The 21,146-nt window shown below is 58.3% G+C and overlaps 1 protein-coding gene across 1 annotated transcript; it reads left to right on the forward strand.

The window, feature by feature from the left end:
- The first annotated feature begins 4,592 nt into the window (after nt 1-4,592).
- On the forward strand, nt 4,593-17,360 carry APRT (adenine phosphoribosyltransferase). Its single transcript, XM_082276398.1, has 5 exons — nt 4,593-4,694; nt 10,137-10,240; nt 10,492-10,625; nt 16,260-16,338; nt 17,204-17,360. Exons 1-5 carry the CDS (start codon nt 4,612-4,614, stop codon nt 17,344-17,346), a joined length of 543 nt encoding a protein of 180 aa, XP_082132524.1. The 5' UTR covers nt 4,593-4,611; the 3' UTR covers nt 17,347-17,360.
- Nucleotides 17,361-21,146: the final 3,786 nt, after the last annotated feature.

A 21,146-nucleotide genomic window follows, 5' to 3' on the forward strand; every position in this document is an offset into this window, starting at 1 on the left:
AAACATTAATGCGAGTGTTGGACGCACTACATGTTTCATATCACCACACATGAGTTCTGCCCGGAGCTCCTCCTTATCTTTTATATTCCATCGGAGTCCTGAAAATTATTTTAGTGTATTTTTCCTGAAATTTTGTCCGCCCGTCTATAGTGGGGCCACTGAAGGCTCTTGGGGAGGGGGGGGGGGGTACAATGCCGGGGCGCACAGCTATTCCACAATGACAGCCATGCTGTGGGAAGCTCTCACTTTTTAGGTGTGCAGAGTTTTGGGGGAAGAACTTCAGCGACCCCCCCTCCCCCCCCCCCCCCCCTCCATCATAGAATTTTATTTCCTTCAATCACCATGGAAAGTCTCTGAATTCCAACCACAGCGCCGTTATATTGTGCCGGCTTAGAGCCGATTCCATAGCTGGGAATAAAGGTGTGGGCTCCCCCCCCCCCCCCCCCCCAAAACTCCATTCCTGATTGTATATCGGAGCCTGGAAACGGAGGGGAGGGGCTTTCTGACCATTTCCTTTATATAAAAAAAACAAATGGCCCCCCCCCCCCCCCAGATTGTGGTTGTAGCTCTGTCCCCCTCCCCCAGATTGTGGTTGTAGCTCTGTCTCCCCTCCCCCAGATTATGGTTGTAGCTCTGTCCCCCTCCCCCAGATTGTGGTTGTAGCTCTGTCCCCCTCCCCCAGATTGTGGTTGTAGCTCTGTTCCCCCCCTCCCCCAGATTGTGGTTGTAGCTCTGTTCCCCCCCTCCCCCAGATTGTGGTTGTAGCTCTGTCTCCCCTCCCCCAGATTGTGGTTGTAGCTCTGTCTCCCCTCCCCCAGATTATGGTTGTAGCTCTGTCTCCCCCCTCCCCCCCCCCGATTGTGGTTGTAGCTCTGTCTCCCCCCTCCCCCCCCGATTATGGTTGTAGCTCTGTCAATCATAACACTCAGCAGACCTGTGAAAAGAAAAGCTGGTGCCATGTGACCCCCCCCCCCCCCCTCTTCTACAGAAGAACTGTCAATGGTGGAGCGGGTAGTCGGCAGTTAGTCTTTTGTGGGCGGAGCTTTTTCCTGTGCGTGGAGCATCGTGATTTTTGGGACAGTTTGGGGTGTTTAATAAAAAAAAATAAAGAAAAAAACAGTGTTTGCATTGATATGTCCCCCAGGGCCATACCCCTCCCCCCACATAGCCCTTTAATGGCTGCTAACTTTCATATAAGCCTTCAACAGGGGGTCTTTCATGTTCAGCTCACACAGACTTTAATGGGGGTCACAGCTGGACCGGACTCTTTACATGTCTGGGCTTAATGGAGTGATTTGAAAAGGGGGTTCAGCTCATCGATCCTCCCCTTCCATCCATGTCCAACCCCTCCAGTGCCTCCGCCTCCTCCCTTCCTTCTGTTCCGGCTGTCTCCGCCCTCCTGGGAATTGATTGGTGTAGCGTTGTCACCCTCAGCAAAGATGACCGTATTATAGAATCTGTAGTACCATGTACTGGTATTAATAAGTCGTCTGTTCTCTTTGTATTGCTTTCCTATTGTAAACTGACCACGCTAGGCATGAGAACAGGGCTTAGGCTTATTGCCGGTACAATAATAAAATATCAGTGCAGCGCTAAAAATGATAACAAGTAGAAAAATACACATTGGTCCCAACGTGTGATGAATCTAAATAACATTCCTGGGTGATTATAGGGCAAGAAATCTTCCAGCGATATCTCGAGCCGCTCCCCCCCACAGATAGACCCCCCCCCCCCCCCTGAACCCACAGGAAGGTCACTCCCTCCCCCGAACTCACAGGAAGGTCACTCCCTCCCCCTGAACCCACAGGAAGGTCACTACCCCCTCCGGGGCAGAATGATGATGGGTATTATTACACGCATCCACCACAGAGGAAGGGGAGATCCAGGGATCTGTCAGTAAATCTCTGAGCTTTGCAGTCCCGGGATCCTCTGAATTGTCATAGAAGAGTAAAGGATATATATATATATATATATACACTGCTCTCTGCTAATAACATTACTTTTATAGAAGATAAGAGATACAAAGCCAGCACTATAACCCGGTGCACGGTGACGTCATGTAACTCCTCCCTCCGTACGCGTTACGTCCCATTGGTGGAACTTCATCAGTGGATAATTTTGGGTTGTATTTAGGACTAGGGTCATGGACCCACCCCAAAGGTCAGGAGGCGTGGCTTATCTCCATCATAGGCGTGGACACAGCACTAGAACACTTGCACCCCCCCATAGCCCTGACACTGCACCCCTCCCCCACATACCCGACACTGCACCCCCTCCCCCAAATCCTGCACTCCCCCATAGTACTGACACTGCACCCTTTCTCTGCACCCCCCCCCATAGCCCTGACACTGCCTCCCTTTCCCCACACCCTGCATCCCCCCCACAGTACTGACACTGCCTCCCTTTCCCACACCCCCTTAGCACTGACACTGCACCCCTCCCCCAAAACCTGCACCCCCCCATAGGTCTGACACTGCACCCCTCCCCCAAAACCTGCACCCCCCCATAGCCCTGACACCGCACCCCTCCCTCACACCCTGCATCCCCCATAAGTCTGACACTGCACCCACCCCAAAACCTGCACCCCCCCCCCCCATAGCCCTGACACCACACCCCTCCCTCACACCCTGCATCCCCCATAGCTCTGACACTGCACCCCCCCCCCCTAGCCCTGACACTGCACCCCTCCCTCACACCCTGCATCCCCCATAGCTCTGACACTGCACCCCCCCCCCCTAGCCCTGACACTGCACCCCTCCCTCACACCCTGCATCCCCCATAGCTCTGACACTGCACCCCCCCCCCCCTAGCCCTGACACTGCACCCCTCCCTCACACCCTGCATCCCCCATAGCTCTGACACTGCACCCCCCCCCCTAGCCCTGACACTGCACCCCTCCCTCACACCCTGCATCCCCCATAGCTCTGACACTGCACCCCCCCCCCCTAGCCCTGACACTGCACCCCTCCCTCACACCCTGCATCCCCCATAGCTCTGACACTGCACCCCCCCCCCTAGCCCTGACACTGCACCCCTCCCTCACACCCTGCATCCCCCATAGGTCTGACACCGCACCCCTCCCCCAAAACCTGCACCCCCCATAGGTCTGACACTGCACCCCTCCCCCAAAACCTGCACCCCCCCATAGCCCTGACACCGCACCCCTCCCTCACACCCCCCATAGCCCTGATATTGCAACCTTTCCCCACACCCTGCACCCCCCAATAGACTGACACTGCTCGCCTTCTTTACACCCTGCATCCCCCATATTTCTGACACTGCATCCCTCCCACAAAAAAATGCTCCCTGCACCCCCCATAGCCCTGACACTGCACCCCTCCCCCACCATAGTACTGACACTGCACCCCTCCCCCACACCCTGCACCTCCCTATAGCCCTGACACTTCCCCCCACACCCCCCATAGTACTAACAATGTACTCCTCCCCACACTCGGCAACCCCCATAGCCCTGACACTGACGCAGGTGTGCTAATCTGACAGAACACCTGCAGTCAGAAGGTGGCAGCGGACATCTTACTACACCCAGCTACGTCTTTATTTCACAGTCATTTTACCAATAAACTGAGCGGATATCAATAAATATCGTATTGTGACATCTGTGAGGCTGTTTTGAATGTTACAATCTGAAAGAAGCTGGACGGCAGCAGCAGGAAGGCGGCAGAGGCCATGTTGGTACACCCCGCACTGCTCAGCGGTGGCCATGTTGGTACACCCCGCACTGCTCAGCGGTGGCCATGTTGGTACACCCCGCACTGCTCAGCGGAGGCCATGTTGGTACACCCCGCAATGCTCAGCGCTCAGCGGGGTGTACCAACATGGCCTCCGCTGAGCAGTGTGGGGTGTACCAACATGGCCTCCGCTGAGCAGCGCTGGGTGTACCAACATGGCCTCCGCTGATCAGTGTGGGGTGTACCAACATGGCCACCGCTGAGCAGTGCGGGGTGTACCAACATGGCCTCCGCTGAGCAGCGCTGGGTGTACCAACATGGCCTCCGCTGAGCAGTGTGGGGTGTACCAACATGGCCTCCGCTGAGCAGCGCTGGGTGTACCAACATGGCCTCCGCTGAGCAGCGCTGGGTGTACCAACATGGCCTCCTCTGAGCAGTGTGGGGTGTACCAACATGGCCTCCTCTGAGCAGTGTGGGGTGTACCAACATGGCCTCCACTGAGCAGTGCGGGGTGTACCAACATGGCCTCCTCTGGACGGAGAGCCCTGACATCCTTTATATGTCACGTGATTGGTGGGCGGGACTAATCCTCCTCGCTCTTCATGGACTTTCCTCTTATTAGACTTTTATTGCGCTGCACTTTATATTTCATTCACAATTCTATAATAACTTATCTCCGCTCAGTTCATTGCTACCAATACTCTATAATAAAGCCGTAGCTGGGTGTAGAAAGATGTCCGCCACCCTTCATGGAACGCACAGGACAGCGGAACACATCGCGCATGCGTAGTAAATAGTTTTGGTCCGAACGTCACTTCCGTTATACAATCTGACGAGTAGCGGAACACCGACATGCCCCGCCCACTTCCGGGTCTCTCCCTGTTCTCACTTACAGGCCCCTCTAGTGGTGGGAAATACAACCATGAGTGAGGAGGAGAAGCGAGCGATACTTTACCGATCGGTGCGAGAATTCCCCGACTTCCCCTCCCCCGGGGTGACCTTCAGGTGAGTCATTCCCATCCCCCATCTTCACCCCATAGGGATCATCCCATCCCCCCCTTCACCCCATAGGGATCATCCCATCCCCCTTCACCCCATAGGGATCATCCCATCCCCCCTCTTCACCCCATAGGGATCATCCCATCCCCCCCCCTCTTCACCCCATAGGGATCACCCCATCCCCCCCTTCACCCCATAGGGATCATCCCATCCCCCCCTTCACCCCATAGGGATCACCCCATCCCCCCCTTCACCCCATAGGGATTATCCCATCCCCCCTCTTCACCCCATAGAGATCATCCCATCCCCCCTCTTCACCCCATAGGGATCATCCCATCCCCCCTCTTCACCCCATAGGGATCACCCCATCCCCCCCTTCACCCCATAGGGATTATCCCATCCCCCCTCTTCACCCCATAGGGATCATCCCATCCCCCCCTTCACCCCATAGGGATCACCCCATCCCCCCCTTCACCCCATAGGGATTATCCCATCCCCCCTCTTCACCCCATAGAGATCATCCCATCCCCCCTCTTCACCCCATAGGGATCATCCCATCCCCCCTCTTCACCCCATAGGGATCATCCCATCCCCCCTCTTCACCCCATAGGGATCATCCCATCCCCCCCTTCACCCCATAGGGATCATCCCATCCCCCTTCACCCCATAGGGATCATCCCATCCCCCCTCTTCACCCCATAGGGATCATCCCATCCCCCCCCCTCTTCACCCCATAGGGATCACCCCATCCCCCCCTTCACCCCATAGGGATCACCCCATCCCCCCCTTCACCCCATAGGGATTATCCCATCCCCCCTCTTCACCCCATAGAGATCATCCCATCCCCCCTCTTCACCCCATAGGGATCATCCCATCCCCCCTCTTCACCCCATAGGGATCACCCCATCCCCCCCTTCACCCCATAGGGATTATCCCATCCCCCCTCTTCACCCCATAGGGATCATCCCATCCCCCCCTTCACCCCATAGGGATCACCCCATCCCCCCCTTCACCCCATAGGGATTATCCCATCCCCCCTCTTCACCCCATAGAGATCATCCCATCCCCCCTCTTCACCCCATAGGGATCATCCCATCCCCCCTCTTCACCCCATAGGGATCATCCCATCCCCCCTCTTCACCCCATAGGGATCATCCCATCCCCCCCTTCACCCCATAGGGATCATCCCATCCCCCTTCACCCCATAGGGATCATCCCATCCCCCCTCTTCACCCCATAGGGATCATCCCATCCCCCCCCCTCTTCACCCCATAGGGATCACCCCATCCCCCCCTTCACCCCATAGGGATCACCCCATCCCCCCCTTCACCCCATAGGGATTATCCCATCCCCCCTCTTCACCCCATAGAGATCATCCCATCCCCCCTCTTCACCCCATAGGGATCATCCCATCCCCCCTCTTCACCCCATAGGGATCATCCCATCCCCCCTCTTCACCCCATAGGGATCATCCCATCCCCCCCTTCACCCCATAGGGATCACCCCATCCCCCCCTTCACCCCATAGGGATTATCCCATCCCCCCTCTTCACCCCATAGAGATCATCCCATCCCCCCCTTCACCCCATAGGGATCACCCCATCCCCCCCTTCACCCCATAGGGATTATCCCATCCCCCCTCTTCACCCCATAGAGATCATCCCATCCCCCCTCTTCACCCCATAGGGATCATCCCATCCCCCCTCTTCACCCCATAGGGATCATCCCATCCCCCCCCCTTCACCCCATAGGGATCATCCCATCCCCCTTCACCCCATAGGGATCATCCCATCCCCCCTCTTCACCCCATAGGGATCATCCCATCCCCCCCCCCTCTTCACCCCATAGGGATCACCCCATCCCCCCCTTCACCCCATAGGGATCACCCCATCCCCCCCTTCACCCCATAGGGATTATCCCATCCCCCCTCTTCACCCCATAGAGATCATCCCATCCCCCCTCTTCACCCCATAGGGATCATCCCATCCCCCCTCTTCACCCCATAGGGATCATCCCATCCCCCCTCTTCACCCCATAGGGATCATCCCATCCCCCCTCTTCACCCCATAGGGATCATCCCATCCCCCCTCTTCACCCCATAGGGATCATCCCATCCCCCCTCTTCACCCCATAGAGATCATCCCATCCCCCTCTTCACCCCATAGGGATCATCCCATCCCCCCCTTCACCCCATAGGGATCACCCCCTCCCCCCTTCACCCCATAGGGATCATCCCATCCCCCCTCTTCACCCCATAGGGATCATCCCATCCCCCCTCTTCACCCCATAGGGATCATCCCATCCCCCCTTCACCCCATAGGGATCATCCCATCCCCCCCTTCACCCCATAGGGATCATCCCATCCCCCCCTTCACCCCATAGGGATCATCCCATCCCCCCCTTCACCCCATAGGGATCATCCCATCCCCCCCTTCACCCCATAGGGATTATCCCATCCCCCCTCTTCACCCCATAGAGATCATCCCATCCCCCCTCTTCACCCCATAGGGATCATCCCATCCCCCCTCTTCACCCCATAGGGATCATCCCATCCCCCCTCTTCACCCCATAGGGATCATCCCATCCCCCCCCTTCACCCCATAGGGATCATCCCATCCCCCTTCACCCCATAGGGATCATCCCATCCCCCCTCTTCACCCCATAGGGATCATCCCATCCCCCCCCCTCTTCACCCCATAGGGATCACCCCATCCCCCCCTTCACCCCATAGGGATCACCCCATCCCCCCCTTCACCCCATAGGGATTATCCCATCCCCCCTCTTCACCCCATAGAGATCATCCCATCCCCCCTCTTCACCCCATAGGGATCATCCCATCCCCCCTCTTCACCCCATAGGGATCATCCCATCCCCCCCTTCACCCCATAGGGATCACCCCATCCCCCCCTTCACCCCATAGGGATTATCCCATCCCCCCTCTTCACCCCATAGAGATCATCCCATCCCCCCCTTCACCCCATAGGGATCATCCCATCCCCCCCTTCACCCCATAGGGATTATCCCATCCCCCCTCTTCACCCCATAGAGATCATCCCATCCCCCCTCTTCACCCCATAGGGATCATCCCATCCCCCCTCTTCACCCCATAGGGATCATCCCATCCCCCCTCTTCACCCCATAGGGATCATCCCATCCCCCCCCTTCACCCCATAGGGATCATCCCATCCCCCTTCACCCCATAGGGATCATCCCATCCCCCCTCTTCACCCCATAGGGATCATCCCATCCCCCCCCCTCTTCACCCCATAGGGATCACCCCATCCCCCCCTTCACCCCATAGGGATCACCCCATCCCCCCCTTCACCCCATAGGGATTATCCCATCCCCCCTCTTCACCCCATAGAGATCATCCCATCCCCCCTCTTCACCCCATAGGGATCATCCCATCCCCCCTCTTCACCCCATAGGGATCATCCCATCCCCCCTCTTCACCCCATAGGGATCATCCCATCCCCCCTCTTCACCCCATAGGGATCATCCCATCCCCCCTCTTCACCCCATAGGGATCATCCCATCCCCCCTCTTCACCCCATAGAGATCATCCCATCCCCCTCTTCACCCCATAGGGATCATCCCATCCCCCTCTTCACCCCATAGGGATCATCCCATCCCCCCCTTCACCCCATAGGGATCACCCCCTCCCCCCTTCACCCCATAGGGATCATCCCATCCCCCCTCTTCACCCCATAGGGATCATCCCATCCCCCCTCTTCACCCCATAGGGATCATCCCATCCCCCCTTCACCCCATAGGGATCATCCCATCCCCCCCTTCACCCCATAGGGATCATCCCATCCCCCCCTTCACCCCATAGGGATCATCCCATCCCCCCCTACACCCCATAGGGATCATCCCATCCCCCCCTTCACCCCATAGGGATCATCCCATCCCCCCCTTCACCCCATAGGGATCACCCCCTCCCCCCTTCACCCCATAGGGATCACCCCCTCCCCCCTTCACCCCATAGGGATCACCCCCTCCCCCCTTCACCCCATAGGGATCACCCCCTCCCCCCTTCACCCCATAGGGATCATCCCATCCCCCTTCACCCCATAGGGATCATCCCATCCCCCCCTTCACCCCATAGGGATCATCCCATCCCCCCCTTAACCCAATAGGGATCATCCCATCTCCCCTTCACCCCATAGGGATCACCCCCTCCCCCCTTCACCCCATAGGGATTATCCCATCCCCCTTCACCCCATAGGGATCATCCCATCCCCCCTCTTCACCCCATAGGGATCATCCCATCCCCCCTCTTCACCCCATAGGGATCATCCCATCCCCCTCTTCACCCCATAGAGATCATCCCATCCCCCCTTCACCCCATAGGGATCATCCCATCCCCCTTCACCCCATAGGGATCATCCCATCCCCCTTCACCCCATAGGGATCATCCCATCCCCCTTCACCCCATAGGGATCATCCCATCCCCCCTTCACCCCATAGGGATCATCCCATCCCCCCTTCACTCCATAGGGATCATCCCATCCCCCATCTTCACTCCATAGGGATCATTCCATCCCCCCTTCACTCCATAGGGATCATCCCATCCCCCATCTTCACCCCATAGGGATCATCCCATCCCCCATCTTCACTCCATAGGGATCATTCCATCCCCCCTTCACTCCATAGGGATCATCCCATCCCCCATCTTCACTCCATAGGGATCATCCCATCCCCTTCACCCCATAGGGATCATCCCACCCCCATCTTCACTCCATAGGGATCATCCCATCCCCCATAGGGATCATCCCAACCCCCCCCCCTCTCCCCCCCATAGGGATCATCCCAACCCCCCCCCCCCTCTCCCCCCCATAGGGATCATCCCAACCCCCCCCCCTCTCCCCCCCATAGGGATCATCCCAACCCCCCCCTCTCCCCCCCATAGGGATCATCCCATCCCCCCCCCCCTTCACCCCATAGGGACTGTTGATGGGGGGAGGTGACTGTTGATGGGGGGAGGTGACTGTTGATGGGGGAGGTGACTGTTGATGGGGGAGGTGACTGTTGATGGGGGGGAGGTGACTGTTGATGGGGGGGAGGGGACTGTTGATGGGGGGGAGGGGACTGTTGATGGGGGGAGGGGACTGTTGATGGGCGGTGACTGTTGATGGGGGGAGGGGACTGTTGATGGGAGGTGACTGTTGATGGGGGGAGGGGACTGTTGATGGGGGGAGGAGACTGTTGATGGGGGGAGGGGACTGTTGATGGGGGGAGGGGACTGTTGATGGGAGGTGACTGTTGATGATGGGGAGGGGACTGTTGATGGGGGGAGGGGACTGTTGATGGGGGGAGGGGACTGTTGATGGGGGGAGGGGACTGTTGATGGGGGGAGGGGACTGTTGATGGGGGGAGGGGACTGTTGATGGGGGGAGGGGACTGTTGATGGGCGGGGACAGTTGATGATTCCGATGTTTCCCGGCAGAGATATCACTCCGGTGATGAAGAATTCCTCCGCTCTCCGCGCCGCCACCGATCTGTTTGAGAAATTCATCCGGGAGAACTTCTCTGAGGTGGAAGTGATTGCCGGTAAGAGAACCGCGTGGGAGGAGCCTGGACCCCGCCCACTCCATCCCCTGATTGGTTAGATACCTGGCGCCCTCTCCTGTATGTCTGCAGTGTGTAGGTGTCAGTATAACCCACCAGGTTTTGTCCTCTCTGTGTCCCCGATGGAAGAGAGATGAAGCCGGGTGCGGTGTGAGAGTAGTAGTTGTACAGAATGATGAGAGTATTGATCCCGCTGGGGGAGGGTAATAATCTGAGGCCGCTCTCTCTTCCAGGTTTGGACTCTCGCGGTTTTCTCTTCGGTCCGGTTTTAGCGCAGAGATTGGATATCGGATTTGTATTGATCCGGAAAAAAGGAAAACTACCGGGACCAACGGAGAGCGTGTCCTACGCCCTGGAGTATGGAGAGGTGAGTGAAGGAATGGAGCGCCCCCTGTAGGGGCGGATTACACAGAGCGCCTACAAGAGTCCGCCCCCTGTAGGGACGGATTACACAGAGCGCCTACAAGAGTCCGCCCCCTGTAGGGACGGATTACACAGAGCGCCTACAAGAGTCCGCCCCCTGTAGGTGCGGATTACACAGAGCGCCTACAAGAGTCCGCCCCCTGTAGGGACGGATTACACAGAGCGCCTACAAGAGTCCGCCCCCTGTAGGGGCGGATTACACAGAGCGCCTACAAGAGTCCGCCCCCTGTAGGGACGGATTACACAGAGCGCCTACAAGAGTCCGCCCCCTGTAGGGACGGATTACACAGAGCGCCCACAAGAGTCCACCCCCTGTAGGGACGGATTACACAGAGCGCCTACAAGAGTCCGCCCCCTGTAGGGACGGATTACACAGAGCGCCTACAAGAGTCCGCCCCCTGTAGGGACGGATTACACAGAGCGCCTACAAGAGTCCGCCCCCTGTAGGTGCGGATTACACAGAGCGCCTACAAGAGTCCACCCCCTGTAGGGACGGATTACACAGAGCGCCTACAAGAGTCCGCCCCCTGTAGGGACGGATTACACAGAGCGCCCACAAGAGTCCACCCCCTGTAGGGACGGATTACACAGAGCGCCTACAAGAGTCCGCCCCCTGTAGGTGCGGATTACACAGAGCGCCTACAAGAGTCCGCCCCCTGTAGGGACGGATTACACAGAGCGCCTACAAGAGTCCACCCCCTGTAGGGACGGATTACACAGAGCGCCCACAAGAGTCCACCCCCTGTAGGGACGGATTACACAGAGCGCCTACAAGAGTCCACCCCCTGTAGGGACGGATTACACAGAGCGCCTACAAGAGTCCGCCCCCTGTAGGGACGGATTACACAGAGCGCCCACAAGAGTCCACCCCCTGTAGGGACGGATTACACAGAGCGCCCACAAGAGTCCACCCCCTGTAGGGACGGATTACACAGAGCGCCTACAAGAGTCCGCCCCCTGTAGGTGCGGATTACACAGAGCGCCTACAAGAGTCCACCCCCTGTAGGGACGGATTACACAGAGCGCCTACAAGAGTCCGCCCCCTGTAGGTGCGGATTACACAGAGCGCCTACAAGAGTCCACCCCCTGTAGGGACGGATTACACAGAGCGCCTACAAGAGTCCGCCCCCTGTAGGGACGGATTACACAGAGCGCCCACAAGAGTCCACCCCCTGTAGGGACGGATTACACAGAGCGCCTACAAGAGTCCGCCCCCTGTAGGGACGGATTACACAGAGCGCCTACAAGAGTCCGCCCCCTGTAGGGACGGATTACACAGAGCGCCCACAAGAGTCCACCCCCTGTAGGGACGGATTACACAGAGCGCCCACAAGAGTCCACCCCCTGTAGGGACGGATTACACAGAGCGCCTACAAGAGTCCGCCCCCTGTAGGGACGGATTACACAGAGCGCCTACAAGAGTCCGCCCCCTGTAGGGACGGATTACACAGAGCGCCTACAAGAGTCCGCCCCCTGTAGGGACGGATTACACAGAGCGCCCACAAGAGTCCACCCCCTGTAGGGACGGATTACACAGAGCGCCTACAAGAGTCCGCCCCCTGTAGGTGCGGATTACACAGAGCGCCTACAAGAGTCCGCCCCCTGTAGGGACGGATTACACAGAGCGCCTACAAGAGTCCGCCCCCTGTAGGGACGGATTACACAGAGCGCCTACAAGAGTCCGCCCCCTGTAGGGACGGATTACACAGAGCGCCTACAAGAGTCCACCCCCTGTAGGGACGGATTACACAGAGCGCCTACAAGAGTCCGCCCCCTGTAGGTGCGGATTACACAGAGCGCCTACAAGAGTCCACCCCCTGTAGGGACGGATTACACAGAGCGCCTACAAGAGTCCGCCCCCTGTAGGGACGGATTACACAGAGCGCCCACAAGAGTCCACCCCCTGTAGGGACGGATTACACAGAGCGCCTACAAGAGTCCGCCCCCTGTAGGGACGGATTACACAGAGCGCCTACAAGAGTCCGCCCCCTGTAGGGACGGATTACACAGAGCGCCCACAAGAGTCCACCCCCTGTAGGGACGGATTACACAGAGCGCCCACAAGAGTCCACCCCCTGTAGGGACGGATTACACAGAGCGCCTACAAGAGTCCGCCCCCTGTAGGGACGGATTACACAGAGCGCCTACAAGAGTCCGCCCCCTGTAGGGACGGATTACACAGAGCGCCTACAAGAGTCCGCCCCCTGTAGGGACGGATTACACAGAGCGCCCACAAGAGTCCACCCCCTGTAGGGACGGATTACACAGAGCGCCTACAAGAGTCCGCCCCCTGTAGGGACGGATTACACAGAGCGCCTACAAGAGTCCGCCCCCTGTAGGGACGGATTACACAGAGCGCCTACAAGAGTCCGCCCCCTGTAGGGACGGATTACACAGAGCGCCTACAAGAGTCCATGAGAATTCTGAAACAAGATGGCACCAAGTTATGATCAGGGGGGTTTATTACCATCCCCCCTCCCCCCCATGAATGGGAGATTGAAGTGTCATGGTGGGAGGAAACCGCTCAGAAATCTATTCCAATATCCCCAACCAACGCGTTTCAGGGCCCAGAAATTGATTCCCCCTTCATCAGGGCTATAAAAAAACATTGTGTCTAATATATGAGAATTGTATGAAAGGATCTCCCGTATCATTTATTGATGAGTAAAATTGGCCCCACCCCCTCCCCTCTGCCGATCCCCTCGTTCCCCTGCCGATCCCCTCGTTCCCCTGCCGATCCCCTCGTTCCCCTGCCGATCCCCTCGTTCCTCTGCCGATCCCCTCGCTCCCCTGCCTAACCCCTCGTTCTTCCGCCTGTCCCCTCGTTCTTCCGCCTGTCCCCTCGTTCTTCCGCCTGTCCCCTCGTTCTTCCGCCTGTCCCCTCGTTCTTCCGCCTGTCCCCTCGTTCTTCCGCCTGTCCCCTCGTTCCCCTGGCGATCCTCCGATCCCCTCGTTCCCCTGGCGATCCTCCGATCCCCTCGTTCCTCTGGCGATCCTCCGATCCCCTCGTTCCCCTGGCGATCCTCCGATCCCTTCGTTCCTCTGGCGATCCTCCGATCCCCTCGTTCCCCTGCCGATCCCCTCGTTCCCCTGCCGTTCCCCTGCCGATCCTCCGATCCCCTCGTTCCTCTGGCGATCCTCCGATCCCCTCGTTCCCCTGCCGATCCCCTCGTTCCCCTGCCGATCCCCTCGTTCCCCTGCCGATCCCCTCGTTCCCCTGCCGGTCCCCTCGTTCCCCTGCCGGTCCCCTCGTTCCCCTGCCGGTCCCCTCGTTCCTCTGCCTGTCCCCTCGTTCCTCTGCCTGTCCCCTCGTTCCTCTGCCTGTCCCCTCGTTCCTCTGCCTGTCCCCTCGTTCCTCTGCCTGTCCCCTCGTTCCTCTGCCTGTCCCCTCGTTCCTCTGCCTGTCCCCTCGTTCCTCTGCCTGTCCCCTCGTTCCTCTGCCTGTCCCCTCGTTCCTCTGCCGATCCGCCGGTCCCCTCGTTCCTCCGCCGGTCCCCTCGTTCTTCCGCCTGTCCCCTCGTTCTTCCGCCTGTCCCCTCGTTCTTCCGCCTGTCCCCTCGTTCTTCCGCCTGTCCCCTCGTTCCCCTGGCGATCCTCCGATCCCCTCGTTCCTCTGGCGATCCTCCGATCCCCTCGTTCCCCTGGCGATCCTCCGATCCCTTCGTTCCTCTGGCGATCCTCCGATCCCCTCGTTCCCCTGCCGATCCCCTCGTTCCCCTGCCGTTCCCCTGCCGATCCTCCGATCCCCTCGTTCCTCTGGCGATCCTCCGATCCCCTCGTTCCCCTGCCGATCCCCTCGTTCCCCTGCCGATCCCCTCGTTCCCCTGCCGGTCCCCTCGTTCCCCTGCCGGTCCCCTCGTTCCCCTGCCGGTCCCCTTGTTCCTCTGCCGGTCCCCTCGTTCCTCTGCCTGTCCCCTCGTTCCTCTGCCTGTCCCCTCGTTCCTCTGCCTGTCCCCTCGTTCCTCTGCCTGTCCCCTCGTTCCTCTGCCTGTCCCCTCGTTCCTCTGCCTGTCCCCTCGTTCCTCTGCCTGTCCCCTCGTTCCTCTGCCTGTCCCCTCGTTCCTCTGCCTGTCCCCTCGTTCCTCTGCCGATCCGCCGATCCCCTCGCTCTTCTGCCGATCCCCTCGTTCCTCCGCCGGTCCCCTCGTTCTTCTGCCGATCCCCTCGTTCCCCTGCCGATCCCCTCGTTCCCCTGCCGGTCCCCTCGTTCCCCTGCCGGTCCCCTCGTTCCCCTGCCGATCCCCTCGTTCCCCTGCCGGTCCCCTCGTTCCCCTGCCGGTCCCCTCGTTCCTCTGCCTGTCCCCTCGTTCCTCTGCCTGTCCCCTCGTTCCTCTGCCTGTCCCCTCGTTCCTCTGCCTGTCCCCTCGTTCCTCTGCCTGTCCCCTCGTTCCTCTGCCTGTCCCCTCGTTCCTCTGCCTGTCCCCTCGTTCCTCTGCCGATCTGCCGGTCCCCTCGTTCCTCTGCCTGTCCCCTCGTTCCTCTGCCGATCCGCCGGTCCCCTCGTTCCTCCGCCGGTCCCCTCGTTCCTCCGCCGGTCCCCTCGTTCCTCCGCCGGTCCCCTCGTTCCTCCGCCGGTCCCCTCGTTCCTCCGCCGGTCCCCTCGTTCCCCTGCCGGTCCCCTCGTTCCCCTGCCGGTCCCCTCGTTCCTCCGCCGATCCCCTCGTTCCTCCGCCGATCCCCTCGTTCCCCTGCCGGTCCCCTCGTTCCTCTGCCGATCCCCTCGTTCCCCCGCCGATCCCCTCGTTGCGCCGGTCCCGGGTGAATTGCTTTCCAGGCTCCTGCATGAAAAGGGAATAAATTTTCTCTGATATTGGATTACATTTATAGCTGAAGGATTCTGGGAATCCTCTCCGGGGAATTTGGGTGGATTTATGTCCCGGAGGAGGGGAGTCCAGCGTCCTGCTACTTCCCCTTTATCAGTAGGAGATCCTCGGGGTTCCAGCACCTCCCCCCATCCCCCCTCCCCCGCAGTCACCATGTGTGATGGAGAGATCGGTAATATCTCCACCATATATAGATATTAACCCTTTCTAGTGTATAGAGCGGATCTATAGGGGAACATTAGCGTTTCTTTTATTCCCCGTCGGCGTTGTATGGATTGGCGTGTAATCTGATCTCTCTCACTTTTTAGTTGCTCTTCTATTTTGTTCGTATCATAGAGGCGGAGCTTTTTGTTTGGCGCTCCCCATCCCCCGACCTAGGAGCGGCAGATCAGAAATATTTTATTCTCTCCTGGTAACATTCGTGTTTCTGTGATTTATAAAACCTTCGGCTTCACACTGGATGCGGATTCAGCAGTCCGTCAATACAAAGTGATTGACACCCCGCAATCGCTGTGCGGAATCGCATCGGTGAATCCATCCATCCATCCGATTCCGCTGCGGACAAACAAAAGGGTTCTTTGATTTGAGTCCTACGAATCCACGGCTGAAATCGCACCCCAGAGACGCCGCATGTAATTTACCCCCGATTGTGCTGCGATTCCTCTGGGAATTACATGCGGAGTCCCCCCGCAGCAGTGTGAACCCGGCTTCCATCTCCATCCTTCCCCTCCATCAATCCTTCCATCTTTCTTCAGGCGGAGATGGAGATCCAGGCGGATGCTGTGGATCCGGGACAGAAAGTTGTGATCATCGATGATCTGCTGGCTACCGGAGGTACAGAACTTCCAATCAACCGTGTGCAGGCGGGCAAAGTGAATGAGGAGTGTGCGGGGGCAGGGCAAGGTGAAGGAGTGTGCAGGGGGGCAGCAGACGGCATGAATGAGGAGTGTGCGGGGGGGGGGGGTGTGAAAGAGGGGTGTGCGGGGGCAGGGCAAGGTGAATGTGGAGCATGCGGGGGGGGGAGCAGAGCTAATGAGTGTGTGGGGGGCAGGGCAAGGTGAATGAGTGTGCGGGGGGGGGTGCCAAACGGTGTGGATGAGGGGTGTGGGGGCGTGAATGAGGGGCGTACGGCATGAATGAGGAGTGTGCAGGGGCAGGGCAAGGTGAATGTGGAGCATGCGATGAGGGGGCCGGGCGAATGAGGAGTGTGTGTGGGGGGGCGGGGCAGACTGCCTAAATGAGGGGTGTGCGTGGGCAGAGCCAGGTGAATGAGAAGTGTGAGTGTGCGGGGGCAGGGCAAGGTGAATGAGGAGTGTGTGTGTGTGTGTGGGGGGAGGGGGCGGTGCAGACTGCCTAAATGAGGGGTGTGCGGGGGCAGGGCAAGGTGAATGAGTGGTGTGCAGGGGGGGGGAGGTGTAAATGAGTGGTGTGCAGAGGGGGTGGGGGCGTGAATGAGGGGTGTGTGGGGGCAGGGCAAGGTGAATGAGGGGTGGGCGGGGCAGCTTCCCATCCTAAAAAAAAAAAATGGCGCCATGTCAGGTGACGGTGGGTGGCTGGGAGGGGCGTTTGATTCCCGATTATTTATTTCATTGTTTTGTTTGTAGCTGTGTGTGAAGATGGTGGGGGAGGGGGAGGCGGCCAGCATGGGGGGGAGGGGTTTGGCTCTGAGATGACAGGAAATGATTTGGTTTATTTGCAGGGACCATGAAGGCCGCATGCGATCTTCTGCAGAGGAAAGACGCCGACATCCTCAGCTGTTTGGTGCTGATTGAGCTGAAATCATTGAAAGGGGCGGAGAAGCTCCGCCCCCACCGCGTCCACTCCCTGCTTCAGTATGATTGATTGGCTGCACGGGGGTCCCGATGACCGCCTCCCCCACTTCTCAGGAGACGATGGAAGCCGGGAACTTCTATTCTATGCATGAAAATAATCTGAAGGGACATTGCAGGACGCTTCAACCAATCACTGCATGGATGCCAAGGAAACGTCCAATCAGGGCGGGTGTAAGAGATCTGTCCTTGTATGAAATCCGCTGAGAGATGCAGAAAATGTCAAACTATGCCCCACCCCCATATTATATATACTCCTCCCCCACCATGCCCCCAAGTTATTCTGGGCGGCGCTAACTTCCCTTCCCCCATCTGCATGTGACGGCCTGAAGATTCCTGTGACGGCCTGAAGATTCCCCCTCGTGGGAGGAGACGCCGGATCTCACATCCGCAGGCTAATGGAGTCCATTTAATCTCCCCCGCCATGCTATTCAGGTGACGGGAGTCGCTCCAGTTCCCACCCATGTGACAGCAAAGGGCCAATCACCATCATTGTTATAAAGTACCAATCATATTCTCCACTCCCATTGGCTGAGAGAAGGTGAGGGGAGTGTCTACTGCTGGGGGGAGGAGCACATGAAGAATTCGATGCTGACCGCAGTCTTACTTTTACAAGAAGAGCGGAGTCCAGGATAACCCCCAACTATTCATAATGCTGCCCCTCCCCCTCCCAACACCTATGCTGACTGCGCTGTGTCCACTTTCCTGTTCTACGCCTGCTCTGCTCGGGTTACATGATTCCCTGAGTCTGTGAGCTGCAGGGAAGAGGAGGGATCACCAACAACGGCTGAGAAATCCAGGAGTGGTGACGTCACTCAGAGGCTCTCCTCCCCCACAGCCACAACCACCCCCCCACCATTCTCCTCTCCCTCCCCCATAGTCCCCCCTCCACAGCCATGACCGTTCTCCTCCCCCCACCCCCGCAACCACAGCCGTTCTTCCCTGCCCACAGCCACCGTCGTTCTCCTCTCCCCTGCAGCCACAGTTGGCTGACAGGTGATCATGTGACCGGGGCTGAGAATAGATAAATCAATATAGGTGTTAGGAGGGGGGGGGGGGAGGGGTGATCTTTAGTTAAGGTTTAGGATGGAGTTCTCCTTTAATTTGCACCCCCCCCCCCCCCCCTCTGAGTATTGCAGATCTCCCCATACACAGAAGTCTGAAATACAAGGCGTTCTGGGATTGGCTGAGGTGGGTGGATGACATCACAGTCTCCGCCTCAGCCAATCATTCATTCTTCAAATACAAAGCTTCGTGTCAATAGCTGAGCCCTGGGGGGGGTGGAATAGCTGAGCCCTGGGGCGGGGGGGGGGGACAGGAAATCGTCATCCTGCTGTGGGGTCCCAGCGCAGTGCATTGTGTGTAGCCGAGGCACCGTACCACCCCCGCAGCACTGACAGCCGATGCGGGGCTTCATACATCAGCTTTGTATTTAATGTTCACTAGAATGCGGAGTTCTGCTTAAAGTGGAAAGTAGTGATCTCCATTTGATTGCAGCCAGGCAGACGGCATCTCCCAGCAATGTTCCCTTTTATAAATTGAATTGTAGCACAGAATTCTCCAATCAGAAGTGCCGCTAACAATCGTTTTCAGGGTGCAGGGATCCGTTTTATGTTCCGGGTCGTCCCGATTCCTTGAAGCCACCAATCAGGTTCTTCCTAATCGCTCTCCAGAGCAGACGGTGAATGGAGGAAAGTGAATGAGAGATGCAGTGTGAGCGGAGCGCCCCCCGGAGGCCTCTGACGTCTCAGCCTTATAATTTACTTTGTGCCTGAAAACATTTTATGTTCAATATGAATTTTTTTAAATTGTATCCAATATAAAACTCAGAATAATAAAACAGAAATGTTTCTAGATTTGTGTTCGTGTTTCATAAAAAATGTATCAGTCAGTCAAAATCCACAGAGAGCGCCGCGTGTGAACCGGCCGCCCACAGGGAGCGCCGCGTGTGAACCGGCCGCCCACAGGGAGCGCCGCGTGTGAACCGGCCGCCCACAGGGAGCGCCGCGTGTGAACCGGCCGCCCACAGGGAGCGCCGCGTGTGAACCGGCCGCCCACAGAGAGCGCCGCGTGTGAACCGGCCGCCCACAGAGAGCGCCGCGTGTGAACCGGCCGCCCACAGAGAGCGCCGCGTGTGAACCGGCCGCCCACAGGGAGCGCCGCGTGTGAACCGGCCGCCCACAGAGAGCGCCGCGTGTGAACCGGCCGCCCACAGAGAGCGCCGCGTGTGAACCGGCCGCCCACAGAGAGCGCCGCGTGTGAACCGGCCGCCCACAGGGAGCGCCGCGTGTGAACCGGCCGCCCACAGGGAGCGCAACGCGTGAACCGGCCGCCCACAGGGAGCGCAACGCGTGAACCGGCCGCCCACAGGGAGCGCCGCGTGTGAACCGGCCGCCCACAGAGAGCGCCGCGTGTGAACCGGCCGCCCACAGAGAGCGCCGCGTGTGAACCGGCCGCCCACAGGGAGCGCCGCGTGTGAACCGGCCGCCCACAGAGAGCGCCGCGTGTGAACCGGCCGCCCACAGAGAGCGCCGCGTGTGAACCGGCCGCCCACAGGGAGCGCCGCGTGTGAACCAGCCGCCCACAGAGAGCGCCGCGTGTGAACCGGCCGCCCACAGGGAGCGCCGCGTGTGAACCGGCCGCCCACAGGGAGCGCCGCGTGTGAACCGGCCGCCCACAGGGAGCGCAACGCGTGAACCGGCCGCCCACAGAGAGCGCAACGCGTGAACCGGCCGCCCACAGGGAGCGCCGCGTGTGAACCGGCCGCCCACAGAGAGCGCCGCGTGTGAACCGGCCGCCCACAGAGAGCGCCGCGTGTGAACCGGCCGCCCACAGGGAGCGCCGCGTGTGAACCGGCCGCCCACAGAGAGCGCCGCGTGTGAACCGGCCGCCCACAGGGAGCGCCGCGTGTGAACCGGCCGCCCACAGGGAGCGCAACGCGTGAACCGGCCGCCCACAGGGAGCGCCGCGCCAGAATCACCTTAAAGACCACAACATACAGGGGGATACACTACACTTAACCACTTAACCCCCGGAGGATTTGGCTGCTCAAAGACCAGGCCCTATTTTGGGATTCGGCACTGCGTGACTTTAACAGACAATTGCGCGGTCGTGCGATGCTGTACCCAAATTAAATTGACGTCTTTTTTTCCCCACAAATAGAGATTTAATTTGGTGGTATTTGATTACCTGTGCGATTCTTTTTTTTTTTTTTTTTGCACTATAAACAAAAAAATAGCGACAATTTTGAAAAAATACATTTTTCACTTTTTTTATATGAAATTCCCCCCAAAAAAATGTAAAAATCTAAATTTTATAACATTTTAGGCCAATTTGTTTTCTGCTACATATGTTTGGTAAAAAAAATTGCAATAAGCGTATTTTGATTGGTTTGTGCAAAAGTTATTGCGTTTACTAACTAAGGGAAAGATTTGTTATTTTTATTGTTTTTTTTTTTTTTTGCGGGACTGCGACATTGCGGCGTACAGATCGGACCCTTGACTGACATTTTTGACACATTTGGGGGTACCAGTGACATTACTACAGTAATCAGTGCTATAAATATGCACTGTCACTGTAAAAATGACACTGGCAGAGAAGGGGTTAACTTTATTGGTGATCAGTGGTGTTAAATGTGTCCCTAGGGGCGTGTTTCTAACTGTGGGGGGGGGCGTGGCTAGTGATGTAACCACAGAGACATATGATCCTACATAGCAGGATCACATAGCCTCTGTACTTACATCAGGGAGAATGACAAGGCTTTGTTTACATCATCCGTCTGTCTTTCTCCCTCTCCTGAGCGGGATCACGAGT

Source organism: Pelophylax lessonae (genome assembly GCF_965119305.1).
Source record: "Pelophylax lessonae genome assembly, contig: HAP1_SCAFFOLD_588, whole genome shotgun sequence".
In the NCBI taxonomy this organism is placed as follows: domain Eukaryota; kingdom Metazoa; phylum Chordata; class Amphibia; order Anura; family Ranidae; genus Pelophylax; species Pelophylax lessonae.